This window comes from Eubalaena glacialis, chromosome X (genome assembly GCF_028564815.1).
Source record: "Eubalaena glacialis isolate mEubGla1 chromosome X, mEubGla1.1.hap2.+ XY, whole genome shotgun sequence".
Lineage (NCBI taxonomy): Eukaryota > Metazoa > Chordata > Mammalia > Artiodactyla > Balaenidae > Eubalaena > Eubalaena glacialis.
In genome coordinates, this window is record NC_083736.1 from 93,671,218 (window position 1) to 93,694,780 (window position 23,563).

At 40.9% G+C, this 23,563-nt stretch overlaps 1 protein-coding gene across 1 annotated transcript; it reads right to left on the bottom strand.

The window, feature by feature from the left end:
- Positions 1-9,862: 9,862 nt before the first annotated feature.
- On the bottom strand, positions 9,863-22,121 carry XKRX (XK related X-linked). Its single transcript, XM_061177813.1, has 3 exons — positions 21,686-22,121; positions 17,132-17,400; positions 9,863-11,477 (listed from the first exon to the last, which is right to left on the bottom strand). Exons 1-3 carry the CDS (start codon positions 22,018-22,020, stop codon positions 10,732-10,734), a joined length of 1,350 nt encoding a protein of 449 aa, XP_061033796.1. The 5' UTR covers positions 22,021-22,121; the 3' UTR covers positions 9,863-10,731.
- Between the last annotated feature and the right edge of the window lie 1,442 nt (positions 22,122-23,563).

Genomic DNA, 23,563 nt, shown 5'->3' on the forward strand with positions numbered 1-23,563 from the left:
TCTAGGGTTGGAGCAGTGGAGGTAGGAAGAAAGGGTGGATTTAGTAAATACTTTGAAGAGGAAGAAGACCAGTAATGTTCGTTCATATTGATAAACAATGTATACAACTCATTAAGCAAAAAGAAAACATTGCTACAAATCTAAATAATTCTTAACTCTTGTTTTGACATTCATTAAGTCAGTACTACTGAATCTCTTTGACTTTCAGAAGCTCTGCCAATCTTTCATTAGCTGCAGCTAAGTCCCATCTCCAGGTGCCAGTATTTCACTTCATTGTAAAGGAGAAAGCAGCATGAATGACTAGCACAAGGGTGGGAATGACTGACAACAGCCCCTTGTGTGAGCCTTCCCCAGGGACATTGGTATTTTCATATGGGTGCTTTAAAATACAAAGTAAGTATGTGTATTAGTTTGTTCATGCTGCCTTAACAAAATAGCACAGAGCAGGTGGCTTAAACAACAGAAATTTATTTTCTCACAGTCCTGGAGGCTGGAAGTCCAAGATCAAGGTCACCATCAGGTTGGTTTCTGGTGAGAGCTCTCTTCCTGGCTTGTAGATAGCTATCTTCTCGCTGTGTCCTCACATGGCATTTCCTCTGTGTACATGGAGAGAGGGAAAGAGGGAGAGACGAAGAGAAGGAGAATGGGAGGGAGACAGGGAGACCGGGACACCAGCCTTATCAGATTAAGGCCCCTTCCTTATGACCTCAACCTTTATCACCTACTTATATGCCTTATCTCCAATACAGTCTCATTAGGGGTTAGGGCTTCAACATATGAATTTTGGGGACACACAATTTAGTCCATAAGATTACCATTCTTCAAAATATATTAGGGACATAATTTGAAGTACGGAAAAAAATTATGAATAAAGATGTTCATTGCAGCATTATCTATAGTGGTCAACAAAAAGGAAATAATCTAAATGCTCAATAACAGAGAATAGTCAAATCAATTATAGCATATCTACACAGTGGAACACTACACAACTATTTAAAAGAATGTAACAGGAAAATGTGTATGATTTGAAGTTAATGGAGAGAAAAACCAAGATATCAGAATAATCACAACAATGTATAATTTGGCATGTAAAAGGCCTGAAAGGAAATATAGCAAAATATTAAATGTGGCAATTGATAAGTAATGAGTTTCTTTATGATTTTTTTTGATTTTCTGAATTTTCTACATTTTTATAATGTGCATCATTGCTTTTATATTTTAATTTTTAAAATTTTTATCAAAGTTATGCATTATCATAGTTTACAGAGTTTAAAAGTTCTACAAGTTTTGTTATGAAAAACAGTGCCCTTTGCCCTTCCGCATAATTTCCCTCTCCCCAGAGGCAAGAGTTTTCAACTCTTTTAGCTGATTCTTTTGGTATTTACCTTGGTTCTCTAAATAACATTACTTTATTGCTACTTCTTGAATTTTAAGTTTTTGACATTGTCTATTGGCATTACCTACACTCACCCTGCCCTCCCAATTCACACAAAGACACTTTTTATCCCTACATTCTTCCAATATAGGCATATCATAATTTTGGTTAGACCACTATTCAATGTTTACAGTATGGTGACCAAGGAAACTATTCACAGCCATGAAGTCACAAATACTTTTCCTTACTTGCACAACTTTTTGTGTTTCCTGGAGCTCATAATTATTTTGTTTTTTCTTTAAATAATTTTCTATGTACTTAGCAAGAATTCAACTTTAAACTCTTGATCAGTTACCTCCAGCTCCTCTCCATGTGTTTTGGTGTATCAGGTATCTTGAAGATATCTCTCCTGAAGTCTTCTGACCTGTATGAGCTAGTTGACCTCTATTCCTTCTTTGTGTGCAGCTGTCATCCTGGAACCTACCTTCACCCTCTTCTGGAGCTTCCCTTTTGCCTCTTTCTTATGCTGGATCATCTCCCCACAAACCCAAGTCCTTCTGCTTTCTTGGTTTAAAGAGGTTTCAAACAAGGAACTATACTGAATATCCTGTGATAAACCATAATGGAAAAGAATATAAAAAATGTATACATGTGTATAACTGAGTCACTTTACTGTACAGCAGAGATTGGCACAACATTGTAAATCAACTCTACTTCAATAAAAAAAATTTTTTAAAGATAGAGGTTTAAAGAGATTTCTTTCTTGGTTTCAAGAGGTGTATGAGGGGTAAGTTTTTGAGACCTTGCTTATCTGAAATTGTATTGTTCTATCCTCACACTTGATTGACAGCTTGGCTGGGTACAGAACTCTAGGTTAAAAATAATTATCCTTCAGAATTTTGAAGGCATTTTTGCTCATCTCCTAGTTTCCAATGCTGATATTGAAAAATCCAAAGCCATTGTGATTCCTGATCCATTATATGTGACCTGTTTTTATCTCTGGGAGCTTGTAAAGTCTTCTTTTTAACCCAACGTTGAGAAATTTTATGAAGCTGTGTTTTGGTGTGGGTCCATTTTCATCAGTCAAGGATATTTCAACCTGGAAACTCATGACCTTCAGTTTGGGGGAAATTTCTTGACTATATTAAACATTTTATTCCCTTCATTTTCTCTTCTCTCTAATTAGAATGCCTCCTCTTCCAATATTGGACCTGCTGGACAGGTCCTCTAATTTTCAAATACTCTTTCTCCTATTTCAATCTTTGTCTTTTTGCTCTCCTTTCTGGGAGATTCCTTCAACTTTATCTTCAACTCTCCTATTGAATTTTTCCTACTGTCATATTTTTATTTCCAAAGAGCTCTTTGTTATTCTGATTTTTCCTTTTAAAAAAGTGCAACCCATTCTTACTAATGGTTTCTCTTAACTCTAGGGATACTAACAATAGTTCTTTTTTTTTTTTAATCTTTTCTTCTCCCTATGTAGCAGACACCTGGTGTACATTGTTTCACATTCTTTCAGCCCACAGTTTAGCCCAGCCATTGCTGTGGCAACCAGTCTTTTGCAGGAGTAATCTGACAGTGCCTCACTTTAGCTGCACCAAGAATTGCTTCACACCCTAGAGCTCTTCTGACCTACAAAGTTATGCTTGGGGAAATCAGCTCTGCACTGCAGCCTACATAACCCAGAAGTGCACGGTAGTTGACATCCTTGACCAGTGAAGGATGGGAGCCAGTGGATTAATGCTCTCCCTTTTCATAACTCAGGAGGATAATTCTGAGATAGGTCCAACATAGCTCCTCAGAAGGTACTAGCAAGACAGAACCCCAGTTGCCAACAGCAGTGACTACTTGATAATGCATCCTTTCCTTCCTTCCCTTTTTTACTATCCCAGGTCTCTCATTCTTGTTTCCTGGGATTACTTCCCAAAATAAATCACCTGCAGGCAAGCCTTTACCTCAAGCTCTGCTTTGGGGTAGAGGAAACAGACTGAAAAACTTTACATTATCCACTTTTGCTATGTTTATGTGGGCTACTATCTTTCATATTAGAGACTTTGTTCAGATGTGTACTGACCTTTGGCCATCTGATTATAATTAACAATGGGAAGCTAAAAAGCGAATTGGAAGTTCAAAGCCTGTAGTTGGTGTTTGTCAATTGTGACACTCACTGTAGGATAATGTAGTTAGGCCATTTCATTGGGGAACACTTGGCATCAATATATTTAGGTCTTTATTCTTGGGCTCTTCTGATCCTCCAGAGAAGAGTCTTCCAGTCTCCTATCTGGAGGATACATAACTGGCCACCAGCTTTCTGGAAACTGAGTGGGGAAGAGGGCTAAAGTATCAGCGTTCAGTATGTAAACATTCACTTACTCTCTCTGTTTCTGGTTGGATACCTTTGTCCTCAATTGTATCTAGTAACCCTCCTGTCCAGACATTCTCTGTTTTACATTTTCCAGAAAATAAATCTTCAATCCTTTGTCAGGAAAAAGGACAGTTGCTATATTCATGGAATGAAGGAAGGATTCCGGGGATTTGCTTTCAACCAATCCCCCTGTTTTTAGCCCCATCTTCATTCCCACTTTTGAAGGTTCTGTCAATTCCTGATCCCTTTTGGGGGGCAGTGCAAATTGTTTTTTTCTTGCTATTGTTATAAGGTTCAGCTCTGTCAGATCTGCTGAGTAAATTACCCACTTCACCATTGCTTTCCAGCTTTCAAAATACTATCTATGCTATCTTCTTTCCTATTCCCTTCAGTCTTGTGGGTTATGCCTTTTTAAAAAATCCCTTCATTGTCATTTTTTTACATATTAAACACACATATTCTGGATACTAATCCTTTTGTTATTATTTTGCAAGTCTTGGAGGTTTTCTTTCACCGTCATTTAAATGGGGCTTGGTGAAGGAGCAAAACCAAATTCAGATGTTCAATCTGCCATATTTAAGTGGAACCATGTTTTGCTTTTATAATTTACAGTACATATTTTCACATACAAGTGCAAATTTCCATAAGAGTAAAAGTCTAGTGGAAAACATCTTTTTGGCCCCGGAGTCTTCCCAGAACCCTTCGGATCACAACCTTTAGACTACCACTGAAACATCAAGTCAGCTCTGGGGAAAAGCTTTAATGAGCTGCAGTACCCAGCATGTACCATGGATAGAAATAACTGATAGGCTACTGTGAAAATTTGCCATTATATCAGAAAGTGCTTTCGGTTCCTCTCTCAGCTTGCTAATTCAGGGTCCCTGCAGCAGCTGAATAGACGATGTTTGCATGACATGATTTCAGGAAAAGGTCTCTCTCAAGTTTGTATCCTCCCTTCATTCTGCCATTGCCACCCTCCCTGGTGCCTGAACTCCTTTTAGCCAAAGACAGAGCCTTTCTTTTCACAGTCAGAGGACAAACTCTCCAGGAGAGGAATGTGATGACATATGGTCACAAGAGGCTATTGATAGGTGCAGAGACCACCAGGGCTCTGAGTATTTGAGGTCAGAGAGAGGGCACCTTGAAGAAGGGCTGGGAACACAAGAATAAGGGGAGGTCTAGAAAAGAAAACCTTGGAACATTGGTAATGAACATTTTCTACCTCACAGTGTTGCCAGAGCTGGTGGGGGGTGGAGCCTCAGCCTGTTATAGTTTAGAAAACACTTTCTTCACACTTCTGAAAAGTCAATATTTCAGTTCTTAAGCCTGCTGACCTGCCATAAGATGGCAAGAGCTCCAAGGAGACACTTGGAGAAGCAGTGAATGGAAGTGAAGACAAGTGCCTCAGATGAAAGAAATATCAACAACAATAACAACAATGTGTTTGTCTTTTGGATGCCTCCAATGGGTTTATTTCAAAGTTGACAGTAGTGAACAGAAAACAAGTACTTCGGGGAAGTATAAAGATGCACATCTAATGTCCCATTCTGCCTTGTGCGTACTGGTCTATGCCCTTCAGTCACAGGCTCATAGGCAAGATCACATGATTGGTATAGACGGCGGACAATGAGGACTATTTGCAATCAGGCTGTCAGGGCTGTTTAACATGTTTCGGAACCTACTTCAGCCTCAGGCGGCTTGTGACCTGGCGCAAAACAAGCCAAGGCTTGCCACGTTACTTTGTTCCTCATTACTGTCAGGCAACCCATTTGTTTTTAGCACAGGGTATGTAATAGAGAAAATAATAGGATGCAAGCTCTCTTATGTATCTGTGGGATGAGTGGTGAGGAAGGTGAAGCCTCTCCTGTGCCATGAAGGCCAGAATTAACAATTTGATCCACACTGGCCCTGTGGAGAGATATAAAGAGGCCTGAACTCTCACACATTGGTGATGGGAATGGAAAATGGTATAGCCCCTATGGAGAGGAATTTGTCTCAATCTAGTAAAATTAGATGTGCATACATAAAGCAATCTCACTTTCCAGAAACTATTCCAAACGCATATTGGAAAAAAATTCAAAAATAGCATATGTCCAATGTATTCATTGCGACATTATTTGTAATATCAAAAGACTGAAAGAAACCCAGTACATCCACGAAATGGAATAATATAGTTACAAAAAGGGATGAAGATAATCTTCATGTATTGACATAGAATGATCTCCAGAACATACTAAGTGGTAAAAAGCAAGGTAGAGAATAGTTTCTATAATATGCCATCTTTTGTGTACAAAAAGGGTAGAAATACCTATACATATTTGCTTATATTTTTCAACAAGAAACATCAATAGTATAAACCAAACTGGGAGAAGGAGGGAAGAGTGCAGTGACAGGAATAGAAGCTAAACTTCTCTGAATGTACCTTGTTATCTAGTTCTGATGTTGGAAGCACAATTAAAAATAAAATTAAGTAAAAAGGAAAATAAAAATCAATCCTTAAAAACTGAAAACAAACTGAAACAAATGAACCTCACTGTCTATCAAGTTGGTGGCATAATCACACAAAGAAGAGAATAACGTCAAGTGGCTTTAAAAGACAGTATTTTGGCTGTACATCCCTAGCTATATATGGTCTAAGAACAAAATGAACCACAAAGGTGGGAATTCTCCAGCTCCCACTGCAGGAGGCATGGGTTCGATCTCTGGTGGGGAGCTAAGATCCCACAAGCCACATGGTGTGGCAAAAAAAAAGAAAACGATATCTTAAACTGCTTTCAGTAGTCTTACTGTTAATCATAATATTGGCATTGTTATTTTAAATTATTATTGGCTTATTTAGAATAAAGTAAATAAGTATGATGTTAATGTAGTTATAAACCAAGATTACCAGGGTAAGAGAAAAAAGATATAAGTACAAAATAAAGAAATTAGGTAAAACCCTGTACTATTAAATTTGAATTGGAAATATCATTACGAACTCATATTTTTTGTTTTTTTAAACATCTTTATTGGGGTATAATTGCTTTACAATGGTGTGTTAGTTTCTGCTGTATAACAAAGTGAATCAGCTATATATATACATATGTCCCCATATCTCCTCCCTCTTGCGTCTCCCTCCCACCCTCCTCTGGATCATTGTCCACCCGATCCTGCCTGTATGTAAGTTACCCCCAATAAACTTCATAATTGTACTTTATGGAGTTGCCTGCTTCACTTTTTGGTCTTAAAGTTCCTTCTCAGTTCAGAGGCTATTACTCAATATCCCCGCCTCCCAACAGTAATAAAGCCCAATAGCAAAAGTTTCAGAGAAGGAGGATCTCCATTCTTGGATAAATGATTTGGAGGGTCCAGAGTCAACTGATTTTGTACTAAAAGATTTCTCAGAGACAGAGTCTCATGGATTTAGATGGAATGTTCTGGGGAGTACCCAACCCTACAGCCGCCCACCTCGCCTATCCCAGGAAGTAGCAATCAATTCTGTAATGCTAAGGACTATGACCTTGTGAGGTGCAGGGATGAGGGGGCTAGCTGAAAGAGCACTCAAGGTTGACCTAGCCTCTCAGGACTGACAGCTCCCAGAGGGGCATTATTCTGTACCATCCCCATCCTCTGGCCTGCTCTGGGAGTCAGCTTCTCAGCAGGAGTAAGAGCGGTGTTGGCAAGAGAAAGTATAAGAGAATGAGCTTCAGCACTACCCTGCTCTGACTGGTTATTTCTGGAGGAAGTACTCATACAAACCTGACTGGGAATTGCTCCCTCCAGTTTTTATTCCCACAACCAGGGTCTAGAAGGTATGTGTCTAAGAATATACAGGAGACAAAATCCTGAAACTAGAAAGGAAATGATTCCCTTCACCCCCCACTTCCTAACTCTCCCAGTCCCCAGCCTATAAGTGCATGTGAACACATGCTCGGTTTTTATCCTAAGCTTTTTAGGACTTGACCCTTCTCTAGAGTGAACTGAGTGGTGCCCCTTGATAAGGAGTGTTTGTGAGAAAGCATGCTTGATATGAACCCAGCCATAGCCCATAAAATATTCTTGAAACCACTAACATATTAAAATAATTTCACAAAGGACCTAAGAGAACTTAGAGGTTTACGTCATGATCAAGAGTATAAGGTCTGGAGCCTGAGTGCCCAAGACTGAATCTGGCTCTGACACTCTCTGTGACCTTAGGCAGGTCACTTCACTTTTCTATGCCTTAGAATCCTCATCTGTAAAATGTGGAATAACAGTACCTACCCTCATAAGAGTTGTTTTGAGGATTGAATGAAATAATGCATATAAAGGACCATGCCAGACATATCGTAAGTGCTCATAAATATTAGCTAGTCTTTAATTATCCGACAGTGCCTCATGGTTCTATGCCCATAGTCTTTAAGGCATTTGTGGAGCAAATGAAATTGACGACCATTAGTTTATTTAATACGTTTCCTTAATATGTTCATTTGCCCATACTTAGCCTACTGACTTTCCAATGACACGAGGATAGTTGTTGTTACAATGGCCTAGCATTTACACCCAAACTTTGTGATTCTGCACTCCTTTTCCAAGACCCATTTGCTGGCCCCATCTCTGCCTCCTCTCCCACTCCGTTAGACTTGCCCCTACAAAAGTACCCTGTGTTACTTTAAGATTTGAGGATAAAAAGAGAGTTGTCAATTAAAGAAGTGTTTGCAGATGGAAGGGAGCACTTTCCTCTGCTCTACCCCCCGTATTCCACAATTTCTTCATCTCCTGTGTATTTAAGAGATTGCTGTGGAACAGAAAGGCCACCACCTATAGGAGGTTCTGAAGGTTCATTTGTATAATGTATCACTAGTGCCTCTTCTCTGTAGGTAAGGGCAACAGGTTTTTCAGGTGGAACTTGCTCCACACTCCTTACCCTAAACTCGCTGCATTCCTGGGATATTAAGTCACTGAGGCTGGAGAGGATACGTGGGGGAAAATATGCCTGGTCCGGCATGAGGCACATTTTTCTGCCCTGTGTATCTCCACTCCAGCTCTAATTGGCTTGCCTTGCTCACTGTGTGTCTCTGTGTTCTCATAGCATCTGACCCTTAAGTAGCCGAGTCACATGGCTTTTATGGACCAAATTATAGTTCCACAGCACTCTTGCTCTTATGGAAGGCATATTAACCATTAGGAAGAAATTCTTGCTTGAATTCCAAAGAGGCAGTGTGTTCTTCTGGAGGTTTGGTAGATTATTTCTTTCAAATTCACCTTGAATAACAGTCAGAGGACAGCAGTGTGTGCTTTTTATGACAACAACCTACATCTCCATCATGAAAGATGAGGATGAGGAATACGGGAGTTAGGTTGAAAAAGGAAATCTCCACTGCTCCAAAGCAAGTCACTTCACTCTCCCCCAAATTAAGTATCCAATCCTTTTAGCCCCAAACAGTGGTTGAAGATGGGAAAACCACACTAGACATATCAGCAAATAGGACAATTCTGGCTCATAGCCCTGCTACTTAGAAGAGGGAGCTCTTCCAACATAATGTCCTGACACTGTATAAGAGGAGGGGAAATGGCTAAAGATAAATCCTTAACATGATCCCAAGAGTAAAACTGGATGAGAATGGAAAGCCTTAGGTTAGATTGTTCACAGTTCTTCGCAGCATTGTGGGGCACAACTGTACACGCTACTAGGAGTTCTTCTCACTTTCCTGGTCTGTGAGGGGCAAGTATTAGTTAGGTAAATGCTGGGATACTCGATCCCAATAGGCAGCGGCCATAGTAAATTCAATTCCTTGGTGACTTTAGAGGCATCCAGCTGACTTTCTCATCAAAATACCCAACTCATATAAGATATAAACATTAAGATACATAAGGAAGGGAGAACTGCATTCATCCACTGGGGGTGTGGGAGCGAGCAGATGGTTGATAAGCATATGCTCCTTATTAGAAAATAAAATCCTGTGGGCAGAAAGCAGTACCAATGATGATTTAACGTGATCTCGTTTCCCTCCTCTGCCTTCACTCTACCTTGGAGTGTTAGCCACTCTCCCAACCCCAAACAACATAAAGGCGATGTCCTAGCTATTATTACCTCTCTCTCCCCCCTAAAAAACAAATCAACAAAATACTCAGGATAGTAGGAAACACAAAGCAATCTTCATTTCTTCCACACATTAGAAACATTTTCAATTACAGTTCAGCTTCTCTGAGATCTACGTCAATGTTGGTCAAAGAGCACAGAAAAGCCAGGTTGGAGGGAATCCCTGATAAGTAGGCAAGAAGTGAGAGCTTTGATTCAACCACTCCACTCAGCACAGTGGAGGCCCATGCAGGTCCCTGAGATAGCCATTCTGCTTTATGCCTTGAAGGAAACCCACTCTGTACTCCCTCCTCAGAGTGTGCCTTTGAAGGGCCACTGAAAAGAAAGATCCTTGATGAATGATCACTAGTAAAGCCCTAATGGAGAGCTAACTCATTTAAGGAGCAGCTCTTTTAATAGTGGGGGTTTTCCTCTTAATCAGTGTTTCTCACTGGAATGAAAAGACCCCAGCCACGTTCACAGTTACAGGTTTCACATAAGTCAGACTGTTTCCTGGGAGGTACCCATAGCTGATAAGCAGGCACATCCTCTGATCAATCAGGATATATTCTGGTGGGATTCTGGGCCATTCAGTTCAGCCCACAGAAACCTCAGTAACGCTCAAGCCAATGAGCAGAGCTACAGAGAGCCTTAGGTGCATGGAGGTAAGTTATCTCATAGGGCAGCCAGACAGCTGACCTGGGTGGGAGGAATGTGAATGATATCTCTGACCCTCCCAGGTACACAGTGGTTACCTTGGTGTCCAAACATAGTAGTCAATCTTAAAGAAATAAAATCTATTTGGGGGCTGCTCTTTCTTCTGATAGGCTTACAGAAGAAAACTCAAAACAATGTCCTGGTGGGTACTCACCCATGAGCCTCATCATCTCCTTCAATTTCACGGTTGCTCTTGGCAACCCCAACCCATCCCAAAATACCCGAAAGACAGAATCAGACAATGCTTTGCCCTGCTTCAGCATCAACGGATGGCTCTGAGTTCTCAACCCTGCCCCGAGGGTGCTGGTAGCAGCAGACACAGTGGAGATAGTCCATTACATTGTGGGTGAAGAGTGAGCGCAACGGGTGCAAGTACTGGAAGAAAAGGAGCATGACGCCAATGGAAATCAGATAAGCAATAATGAGCTGCAAGGCAATCAAGGAATGACAGTAATTCAGTAACAATTTCACTCCAAAGAACTTAAAAACCAAGACCATGATCACATTCTCTAACAATCTCACACTATAGTGCAGGCCCATGTGTCCCCAGTTCTGACCTTTCTCAACAAGGTCGTTGTCTGCTAACTTCAACTGCAAAGCTGACCAGCAAGAGAAGTTGATGCCAGCATAGAGGACGGTAACGGAAATCAACACCACTAAGGTGCCAAGCCGGCTGAAATTTTTCTCAATGTTATTGGGCATATGGGCACCACTCCTCCAGAACTTAACCCAAGGCTCAAAGAGGATGATCAGGAAGTTCAGCAATAAGAAGGGCACAGCCTTCAATTTCAAGGTGGCTGAAAAGAGCACGAGAATCATGAGGCGGGAGGTGATCTCCAATGTCCGCCAAATGGTGATGCACAGGACTTCTAGTGGCCCAAGGCGAATCTTGTATTCATCGTACTTGATCTGGATAGCCAACATATTGCAGAGGGTAGCCCCATAGGTGACAGATATCAGGGAAAAGACTATTAGCACAGCTGTAAGAAAAAAAAAGAAACAGAAGAAAATAGATAATCAGTCAATGTTGGTGAAGTTTGTACTCTGACCCAGAGGTCCAGAGAGATGATAGGTGAGACTCAAGGGCCCAAGTTAAGAGCAAACCTACGAATGAACAGAGCTATGTAAACAAACAGCATACACAGAAAGAAAATGGAAATAAACTAAATTTTTTTGCATGACAGGGATTGGGGCAGTTTTTAATTTTTTCTACATTTCTCTAGTTTCTAAATTTCCCATGAAATAAGAAATGAACATACACTGGTAATATTTTAATAATCATATAAACATACAAAATAAACTAAAAAAACAGTGGGCCTCAGAACCATCATTGAGAGGTCACTAGCATTGAGAGGTCACTAACACAATAAGAGTACATATAAAGGGATGGGCAGCATCTACCTGATGAAACAAGCTTCTGAGAAAACAGTGCTGGAGGCAGAGAGAACTTGATCTGAAAAAAATCCAGTCTTAGGAGACTCAGAGAGAATGCCTTTGGTTATAGAAGTCCCTGCTTTGATGAACATCTTCTTCAAGGAACTAATCTTGCTTGTGTATGCTTCTAGAACATAAAATATATACTGGAAATTCCATGAGGGCAGAAGGGACCATGTCTATTTTGTTCACTGCTGTATCACCAGAGCCTAGCACACTGCCTGGAGCATAGTAGGTGCTCAACAAATGTTTGTGGAATTAATGAAGAATTCTGAGTTTAGAGAGGCACCATAACATACCTACGATTAGAAGTGCTTGGTTCAGCAGTGTGAGAGCTTGTGCGACTCACTGAATATCCATGTGCCTCGGTCCCCTAGGTCACTGAGATACTCTAGAGTTGCTTGTATTACTCATCAGCAATACCAATTTCCCAATGCTTTGGTATACTTTAGGAATCCCCAAACTTCTGGCAGAGTGGTTTAAAAATTTAAAAATCCCATTTCCTAGCCCATAACATCCATACCACTGTGCGTTAGAGTAGGCGCCCTGAAGGATCAGGATGCCCTCTAATCCTGCTATCCTAAGTCTCAACTATAGGTCACACAGTGGCTCTTTCCTTTTCTTCCTTTCTTTATATCAGAGGATACCAATCACTAAGAAAAATCTAGTGCTCTCAAGGAGAGTGAGACGCCAGAGTGTACTCATCCAAAAGAAAAGCTGGAGCTTTCTGTTCCCATAAAACACTGGATCCAGGGAACTAGAGCCATTGAAATGTCAATTTAATCTGCAAGCAAAGTAAAGACCTTCTGATAGAAACCCCAAAAGAAGCACAGCGTTGTTTCCGAGATCTTTTCCAGCTCTAAGTAGAGGGTTGCAGTCTCTAAGACTGGAAGACTCTCTTAAAGTGTCTACTCTTACCTTTATTTTTATTACGTATTATTTTTTCCAGCTTTATTGAGATATAATCAACATATAACATTGTATTAGTTTAAGGTGTACAGCATAATGATTTGATATACTCTTAGCTTTATAAACCACTCTCAGTCCCATCCTCAAGAGTTGATGCTCCTTGTGGAGTTTGGAACATCAGGGCATATGTACAGCCAGCCAAGTGTGGTGATGCTTTCCCTTAAATTTAGAACTCGTTTATTGATAGTAGTGTAATAAAAAGCAGAAAGCCTGATGCTTCCAATAAATGTAAAAACACCTTCCATCTGTCTCCCTACAAAAAGACACATGCCATAAGAGGTCATAATGCTACTAGTGAAATTTGCTCATCTATGCTGATCTGGATGGCCTTCCAGAGAAAAAGGAATAAGAAAAGGGGTAGCAAAGAGGAGACAGGAGGGTGGGTGAAAATGAGGAAAACTAAAACCAAAAAGTAGTTCACAAAACCTTAAAAGAGAGGGTGTTGTCAGAAAGTTTTTAATAGGAGAAATCACTGAAGAATTGAAAACAAGGCCTTGTAGAAAGTTTCCCTTACATCCTTTGTAGAGTGACCTATAGTTAGAAACACGGATCCTAAAGGTAGATGTCCTGCATTCCAAACCTCTTTGCCATCTATTACTTATGGAACCTTGTGGGGGAATTTGCTTAACCTCTCGGTGCCTCTGTTTTCTCATTTGTAAAATGTGGATAATAACAAGTATCTCATAGTGTTGTTGTGAAGATTTAAATGAAATAGAGAAATGCCTGGAACATAGTAAATGCTATCTGTTAGCTCCTATAATCATCATCATCATCATCATCATCATCACCATTCTCTATTTCCAAAAGTGCAGGAGATGCATTTACTTTGCTTAGGTGCTACCCTGACACTTAGGAAATCAGGTGATTTCAAAACTGATAGATAGACATAAGCCTTACAAGAATGTGAAAAACCTATAATAAGAAAATGATACAACTTTACTGAAGTATATTTAAAAATATTTAATGACATGTACTTCGGTAAACTTGTATATAGTTGGCCCTCTGCATCCACAGATTCAACCAAAACCATGGATAGAAAATACTCGGGAAAAAATTCCAGTAAGTTCCAAAAAGCAAAACTTGAATTTGCCATGCACTGGCAACTATTTACTTAGCATTTACATCATATTCATAACTATTTACAGAGCATTTACATTGTATTAGGTATTATAAGTAACCTAGAGATGATGTAAACTATATGGGAGGATGTACACAGGTTATACACAAATACTACACCATTTTATATAAGGGATTTGAAAATCTATGGATTTTGGTATCCGCAGGGGGTCCTGGAAACAATCCCCTGCTGCAGATACCCAGGGTCAACTATAGTTTTCTTGCTACGGGTCTTACATATTTATGGCACAGAGTGTAGTGATGCTGCACTGATGTATATTTATCTCCAAACTCATCAAGTTGTACACATTAAATAGGTAGAGGTTTTTGTTTGTCAATTGTACCTCGATGAAGTGATTTTTAAATATTTAACGAAATGGAGAGTTAAATTATCTTCTAATATGAAATTGATTGATCCTGTAAAGATGTAAACTCCCTCTAAAATAACCTAAACAATTGAATGCAATCCCAATCACAGTCTCAATAAAATGTTTTTTCTTTTGTTGTTATTGTTTTGCTTTGTTTTGTTTTCTGGTGGGGGAATTGACAAATTGATTGTGAAAATTCATTCTGTTTGGAAGATCAGGCTAAATTGCTCTACTAGATATGAGCTGTGAAAGGTCTTTGAAAGGCACAAGACCTAAAAGCAATAAAGAATTTGAATACATAAAAATTTAGTACTTCAAAATGCCAGAAAATACTACAAGTATATTGTCTCTTACATATAGTGTGTTGCACATCTGTTACATGTATGACATGTATATGCACATTTAAAATGTGTGTGTGTACACACATACAGAACATTATACAAATGTATACATACACACTTATCCACAGCAGAGAAAAGATTAATAGCCAGAATAAGTAAATAGATCCTCCAAATTAATAAGGAAAAGATAAACAACCCACTAGAAAGAGTGAGTAACATATAAATAAGATATTTAAAGAACAGAATGACCAAATGATGCTCAGCTTCACTCATAAAGAAAGTAAATTATTAAAACAGTTATTTTATAATTATATAAATATTTAGTTTAAGATATAAAGAAACAGGCATCTTCATACACTGCTGGTGGGAATACAAATTCATACAACCTTTTGGCAGTACTGCTAAAATTCTAAATATGCATATCTTTTCTCCCAGCAATTCTACTGCTAAGAAGTTATTCTACAAAGTCTCATTCCAGTACACAGATGCTTATAAAGATGTTCACAGGAGCATAGTCTGTAATCAGAGAAAAACTTTTTTGCATGGATGGAAAAATTATAAACAAATTTTAATCCTACCAACAGAAGATTAGGGAAATAAGAAAGAATGGTCCAATTCATATAAAGGAAATATATAGTATATTTATCATTATTATTATTATATATATAAATAACTGTTGAAGAAATTTGGCATACTTTTGAAAAAAACATGCTGCTGAATAGAATGTTTAATTTGCTTTTTTTGGCAAATATATATATATACACATATATATGTTGTATGTATGTTTATATTTACATAATAAAAAGAAGTCTGCACTACTGTGTATAAAATAGATAACTAATGAGAACCTGCTGTATAGCACAGGAAAGAAAGAAAGAGAGAGAGAGAGAGAGAGAAAGAAAGAAAGAAAGAGAAAGAGAGAAAGAGAGAGAGAGGGAGGGAGGGAGGGAGGGAGAAAGGAAAGAGTCTGGAAGGATATACACTAAATGGTAAACAGATTACCTTTGGGAAGTGAGATTACATCTCCTATTTTATATATATTCTGTACAGCTTTGAATCTTTACCATAACCATGTCTGATTTTTATATTTAAAAAAAATAAGGACCAAAAATAGTAATACATGATCATGGTAAAAAGAAATCCAAACCATATAAAAGGGTATAAAGTAAAAGCTAATAAAAGTCAGCTGACTTCTCATTTTCACTCGCTAGAGGTAAATGGTTCCTTGCATATCTTTCTAGAAATAGTCTGTGCATATACAATTACCTGCAGGCCATCCGGTTTGCGCATGTATTACTTTTATAATGCATACATATTTTAATTAGATGATTTAATTACCCTCAAAATTCTCAGGAGGAAGAGCATCATCATTTCCAGATTTTTCTCCCCATACTACTGTCAATTCTAGGTAGGTAAAAAGCTTCAAGACCAGTAGAACTTCATGAACAATTCTTAGTAGAGAAAAAAAGAGGGCACATTTCCTCCTTTATTTGAAACATAGGGCTTTGCCAAGCAGGGTCAGCACCTAATAATAAGGAAATGGTCCAAAGCTGTACCCACAGCTGTACCAGCTCCAGCCCAAGCTACAGGCTTACTCATCTCGGGATCCCTCTTTTACAAGTGGGAAATTAAGACAGTGACCTCTTTGGTAACTTCCTCTAAAGATTACAGAGAAGGTCAGGACTGGGACCAGGCCAGACTCGCATCAGTATTCATTCCACACCCCTTTTTCTTTCTCCCCACTGGAGTTGGAAGGAGTGATTAAATCAGTGATTCCCAAAAGTGGCTGATCAGAATCAACTGGGGTACGTTAAAAAAAAATGCAGATTCTTGGCCTCCCACACTCAGATTGATTCAGGTCTGAGTATGGGATGTAAGTTTTAAAGGAAGCTTTCATCCAGTAATTATATTTTCTCATGATCCGTAATATTTGGGAACCTCTTACTTAAAGGCAGCCATCCCTAAACCAACCAACCAACCAACCAACCAACCAACCAAACACACTCAGTACAATTTAAACACTGTGGGTAGGGAAAATGTCCTACGGGCTGCTGGTATTACTCGCTTCTTCTGGGTCCAGAGAGGGTTTATCTGTGGCATTTTTAGTCTAAATACCTTACCCCAGTTTAAGAAATCTGGCAGGCCTGAGATGTCTGGCTCCCCAAGTTGACTCTCGGTGCTGTCCAATAGAACTAGTTCTATAATACCAATAGAGTAATCACTAGGCACACGTAGCTACTGAGCACTTGAAATGTGGCTAGTATGACTGAGGAAATAAATTTTTCATTTTTCATTTTAATTTAAATAGCCACATGAAGCTGGTGGCCAGCATATTGGACAGCTCAGGTGTAGATTTCTAAGACCCTTGATTTCAGTGGAGCCCTCCCCTCTCCTGACCCCACTCACCTCTACCCAGGGGGACCTCTGCAGAGATCAGGGTCACATAGAGCTGACAGGTCAGCTGGGGCACTGAGCCCAGGAAGGCTTGGATCTGTGACATACGTTTGTAGGCACTGCGGTGCCTAGCCAGGGTCCGGATGGAGTGGCCCACCTCCCATTCTGTCAGCACCTCCTCGCCATTTATTAGCATCTTCTTTCGGGTGAGGCTGACATAGGGCTCCTCCTGCCCTCCTTTCTTCCACAGTGTGAGGTACTTAATCATGGCTTCCAAACATCTGCAGAAGTAAAGCATCATGAGTACTTAACTAAAGCTGTCCTAGGAAGGAACGTTGTAGTGAGGGGGGAACAATAACTCAGCAGGGCTGTGCTACTTTTTGCCATTCCTTCTCTCCTGTTCTACTCATTTCTCATGAGGCAAGGAGTTGGTCATGCCTTCCACGTGTCACTTCAGTCTAAATCCTTTGTGTTGGGTTGGCAATCGACCAACCTAAGAACACCAATTCAGAAGTGTTTGAGGACTTAAGAATAAGCCTGTGACAGAAAAATGGCTTGAACACAAAGACATTAAAAATGTGTTGAGAGAAAATGATGAAGGTTCCAAAAGGCTCTGGTTTTCATAACACCTCAGGTTCCTGAGGTAAAGCATTCCTTATTCAAAGCTTTCAGCTCCATAATCAGAGCTTTTGAGCTCTGCTTTTTCAAGACAAAGCCCACAACTATAACTGTCTCAGCCTAAAAGTCTTGGAGGGGATCTGGAAAAACCTCTCAAATACACAGGAAAGCCATTTAGCAACAAGGGTACTTAAAAGGCTTGACAACTCAGAACCGAGTGTACTATATACCTAGGGAACCTCAAAAGATCTCTTTAAAGGTTGTTCTGGGTGCCTCTTGACCTGTTTGAGAACAATAGCCTTTTAAACTTCATTCTTTCTCTACAAAGAGTAAAACATCCTTATGAGATCCTATCATCCTTGAAATAATATTAAGACCACATTTCCTGCTGTACCTGTCCCATATCCCCCATATAAATCAGAAGTCTTTAGCAGTTCTGATGTGGTGAAAAGAGAAGCAACTAGAACATATTGTTTTGGAACACCTGAGTTACCACTTCCCCCACTCACACTGAAATAAATGGAAACTGTGGACTATTTCTTCTAAGTAAGAACAGTTGTGTCAAAAATTAAGCAGTCTTTCCTGATAGGCTGAGGGCACGGGTTGCATTTATCTTACCCACTGCCCTTATCACATAGTGGGCATTTGATAAATATTTGCTGAGTAAATGAAAGAGTAAGAAGGAAAAAAAGAATACAGGGTGAGAAGTGATGGAAGGAGAAGATAATAATTAATAATGGCAATGTAATTTAACAAAAAAAAACAGACCAAAGACGAGCTCAGATTTATATGCTCTCTAGGCCTTTGGCTCCCAATAGAAAAGCTTGGAACAGTGCTGGCTGCCATTCTCCACAGGATCCCTTTTTTAAAAAAAATTATTTTCTATTGGACTATAGTTGATTTACAATGTTGTGTTAGCTTCAGGTGTACAGCAAAGTGATTCAGTTAGTTATACATATACATATATCTATTCTTTTTCAAATTCTTTTCCCATTTAAGTTGTTACATAATATTGAGCAGAGTTCCCTGTGCTATACAGTAGGTCCTTGTTGGTTATCTATTTTAAACATAGTAGTGTGCATATGTCAATCCCAAACTCCCAATTTATCCCTCCCCCCACCACCTTTCCCCTTTGGTAACCGTAAGTTTGTTTTCTCAGTCTTTGAGTCTGTTTTGTAAATAAGTTCATTTGTATCATTTTTCCACAGGATCCCTTTGAGATTGGTGCATGTGTACCAGCCTAAAGCATGTAGTTTGAAACATCCATGTTGTAGGGAAAACTCTAAAATCCAGGAGAGAAAAAGATGGAAGGAGAGAACAGAAAAGGAAAAAAAGCAACTTTCTCTTCTTATTCAGGAAAAATGCATAAGTGCATTTCCAACAAGAGAGTTCAGATTTTAACCCAAGCCCATCAATGTTATTGCTGAATAAAACATTGGGGGAGGTGGTGGCATGAAGAATTCTGTTTATGCTTCTATTCTTAAGGCCATTTACTGGTTTAAGTAAGCGTGTTTGCCTTGCTTATAAGTGGCAGCAAATGAGAGTACATTTTCATTTCCAGAACTATCTTTGCATTTCATACAAGGGAGCCAGGCCCTCCAAACACCTTCATGTGCCTAATAGCATTCATCAAGTTGCTGCCTACCTAAAAAGTAATTTGCCTTGAAAATAAGCATTATCAAGGATATGATTTATGAGCTTTTAATTATTTTTTTTCCCCTGCTGTGGGGTAGCTGACTGAGATTATAAATGCTTTCCGATCATTTCTAGTGGGAGCTAAATGACAAAAATGAAACATAGTACTCAACACTCCATATGGACGGTCCAAATCAAAGATGGCTTGGGAGGCCACAAAGCAAAGAGAGAAGTTGAAACGGGGAGCTGGGGCAGAACTTACTGAAATTTGCATCTTAAGAGTGATTGATCCTGAAATTTGCATCTTAAGAGTGATTGATCCGTTAACTCAATATATTGCATTTGAAAAGGGCAAGAAGAATGGTTTCCTTGCTCCTCTAATGACATCTCTAAATGACATCTTGGTTCCAAGTTCGAGATGAGGTCTTCCTTTCACAGCTTAACTTCAAAGATTTAGAACTGGAAAGGCCCTTTAGATTACCTAGTCCAGAGGTTGCATAGGCCAGCTGAGTCACATCTGACGAACAGCTGTGGTGTGTTTGGCCCAGACAGTGCTTTTATTTAATTACCAAAATCAGCTGTCAACATGTTCAATCATTCTATTTCACATAAAATCCTGTCTTGGGAGCTTGTCCTGAAAAGTTGGGGCCTTGGCGATACTGGGTCTGAATTCCAACAGGGAAACAATGGGCTGGAGCTGTAGAGCGGCTGGCCTCCTTTAGGCAGATCTTGCGGACTCCAGATCGCCACAGTACTCACTAACGCTCCATCATTTCTCTAACACCGAGACTTCATTTTTACTTATCATCACACATGAAACTACTGTTTTTTCTCATCCTTGGCTTGCTTCACTCATTTATGATACCTGCCTGGCTGTCCCCTGTAAGTATTTGAGTTTGAGACCCATGATCTAGCCCAACCCATTTATTTTACAGATGAAGGAACTGAGGCTCAAGGCATCTTCAGGGATTTCACCAAGGCCATGTAACTAGTCAGTGACAGAGGGCAAACTAGATTCCAGGTCTCCTGAATTCCAGGCCACTGTTTCTGTCGATGTCTCATATTTTCGCTGATGGAGTGTAATCAATTCCTCCCCATTTAAACATATTGATAAAAAAATTTTTTAAAGGGGGCAGTTCCATCCTTAGTCAGTTTCAGACTGTGTTTATTTCTAAGGATGAAATATCTTCCCATTGCAATTACAACATCAACACTCTGACCCATATTCCTCAGCTGACTGCAAGTTTCTGCCTCTCTTGCAATCAAGATAAACTTGGTCCATTCTTTCCTACTGACCTCAGAAGTTTTGCAACATCTCTCTACCTTGAAAATCACATAGCATCCAGATGAGACTTCTGACACAGATGCCTGTATCCCTAGGATAAGGCACATTCTTTCTTTTTTTTTTTTAAACATCTTTATTGGAGTATAGTTGCTTTACAATGGTGTGTTAGTTTCTGCTTTATAACAAAGTGAATCAGCTATACATATACATATATCCCCATATCTCCTCCCTCTTGCGTCTCCCTCCCTCCCACCCTCCCTATCCCACCCCTCTAGGTGGTCACAAAGCACAGAGCTGATCTCCCTGAAGGCACATTCTTGTCCCTTCAAAGCAATCTGAATGGAAAGACTCAATACTATTACATTGTGCTACAGCATCCAGATGGAGAGATAGGCTATCTTCCTTTGCCCCCTTCTAACCGTGTACCTTTATTGCAGAAAGATACAGAGATAAATAGGAGACCAATAAACTGACAGAGAAAAATAAACTACAATGGGTTCGGGTACCAGATGAGCACAAATGGCTTAAAATACTTTCCAGATGTCAAATAACTCCAGAAAATTTGAAAATATCAGTAGCAGCAGCCCAAGCAACTCAGGGTAAAGAAACTGAATGTGAGATGGGATGGAGGGGGTAAGGAACTTCCATCCAATTTAAAGAGCATCCAAAAGGCAGAGTCAAAATAACACACTCTGAAGCTATAGCCTGTGTTTACAAGGTGACCACATCAGTTGGTCTCATACCAGTTTCCACAACCCAAATCCAGATAGCAAACATTGTCAAATGAAGTCTTATTAATGGTACCATACATGGTTTCGGAACACAGGTACATGCCATATGTTCACTGTGGTGGCACTTAAGACTGCAGATAAGACTTTTTGGATGGTAGGCAGGGAAACCAAGAGTGGGAGGGAATGGGAGAATCGATTCGATTCGAGGCACAGTAACAGTCTTAAAAATATTAAATTCATCTTTCTCTGCACAGTTAGGGGGCAGGGGAGGAGGGAAAAGATTTAAAAGTTGCTCACCTGATAACAGGTCCCAAGAGGATTAGATGCATAAACAGTGATAGTGGCTTGTCTTTGGCCAGATCTCTGTGGACAAAAATGAGGGTCAACTGGACCATAATGGATGAAAACATAAAGAAGGAAAAGGTGTATGTCATCCAGTAGGTTTCACTATTCTTCCGATAGATTCTAACCATGTACAAGGCAGATGCTGCCTCCCCACAGTACAAAAACGTGGAGAAGAGGATGTCAAATGGAAAGGTAAATCGGGGGTTGGTCCCACGGATGACATCTTCCTCCAGAGAGGATATCGGCTCCACGTTTGGCTCCTCAGGAATTTCAAAAACTCGGTCCATTGTCGAGGTTCTGAGTGTTGTGGTCTGGTCTTCAGAGCACTCCCATCCCCACCTCCCAAGAGAACCCTGTAGCCACTGCAGTGCAAGTATTGGTGAGGAGAGCTGTCAAGTCCAATTCCAGAACGAAGATCTACTAATTAGAGCAGGAGACCGCTCTCTTCTCGTCTCAAACTAGACTTGCTGGAGTCTGGGATGAAGAGGCCAGGAGTACCACTTTGAAACTAGACTCTTGATTGGCCCAGGATTCCAACCGTCAACTACGTGCTGTGGAAGTTGGGCAAGGCAAAAGCAAGCATCTTAGCGCCCAGTCCGGAGTCCAGTTCCAGGCGCGTCAAGAGCCATGGGAACAGCTGTTTCCGTGGCGGCTCCGCCTTTCGCAGCCCCCCAGTCAGGGCGGGTAGCCACTCTCTCTGGGGCACCGACACTCAGCAGCTCCTCTTGAGGAGCCCTGACCAGTGTGCTCTCTCAAATCAGCCGAGAACTGAGCCAGGGCAGAAGAGTGGGCGCAGCCTGAGCGTCCCTTCGGGGATCCAGTTCACTGCCCAGGTACCCTAGCTAATGCTAGGCTGCGGCTATTAGCTCGCCTGCTCGCCGGCGGTCTCTCCGCACCCGCGCTTAGTCAAGCGTTCTCACGGCGGCTCCTCCAATTCCCCAAGCTCCGCCCCCAAGGCAGCCAGGCCAGGGGCAGGAGCAAAGCCACAACCCTGGCCCCGAGCGCAGTCACCGGGGAGAGAAGCAGAGCGCGCGCCCGCTACAGGATCAAGAGAAAGCTGGAGGGGCTTCTTTTCCACAGAGAAACTTTGCTAGCGAAAAACACGACGTGCGGGGCGCCAACCCGGCCCGACGGATGTCGGCAAACTCTCGGGCGCCGTCTGCTGCCGGGGTCCTGCCTGGCTCGCAGTTCCAGCTGTGAGAGGTCGGTGGCTTCAGGAACGAAGGCACCGATGGCGGGGCTGCACGAAATGGGAGAGACAGCTGGGGCCAAACAAAACCAGCCTGCGAGTTCCAGGGCGGCCAGATGAAGGATGCTCGGTGCATAGAGGCGCGACAAAAAGGGGCTTGGGCCAACCTTCAGAAGCACTTCTCATCACGACCCCCGGACCCTGGAGGGAGCCACAGCTTTCCTCTTAGCCAACAGCAGCAGACACCCAGTTCTACCCCGCCCTAACTAGCTCGCTCCCACACTCGCTCAAGCCAGGCGGTTAAGCAGGAGTGTCTCTCTCGGCCTCAGGGTTGAATTTCCCTAGGTCCTATTGCCCTACAGATTTTATCACGGTGGGGTTGGGGAGAGACCTGGGGGGCAATTGGGCCGTAGAGTTTCCTTTCCAAGCGAGAGTGTATGTAGCAGAAGGAAGAAAGAGAAAGAGGGAATGTCAAAGAAAGACTCAAGGTCAGCCCACAGACCCATATTATATGCCTTGATTTCTCCACTTGCAAAATGAGGCCAGGATGGGAACTTTAGAATGAACTTTCAGGTCTTTGGCTGTAAGGTTCTGAAGAGGTGCCAAATTCTAAATAGACTGGAGAGGAGCCAGGAGAGCTG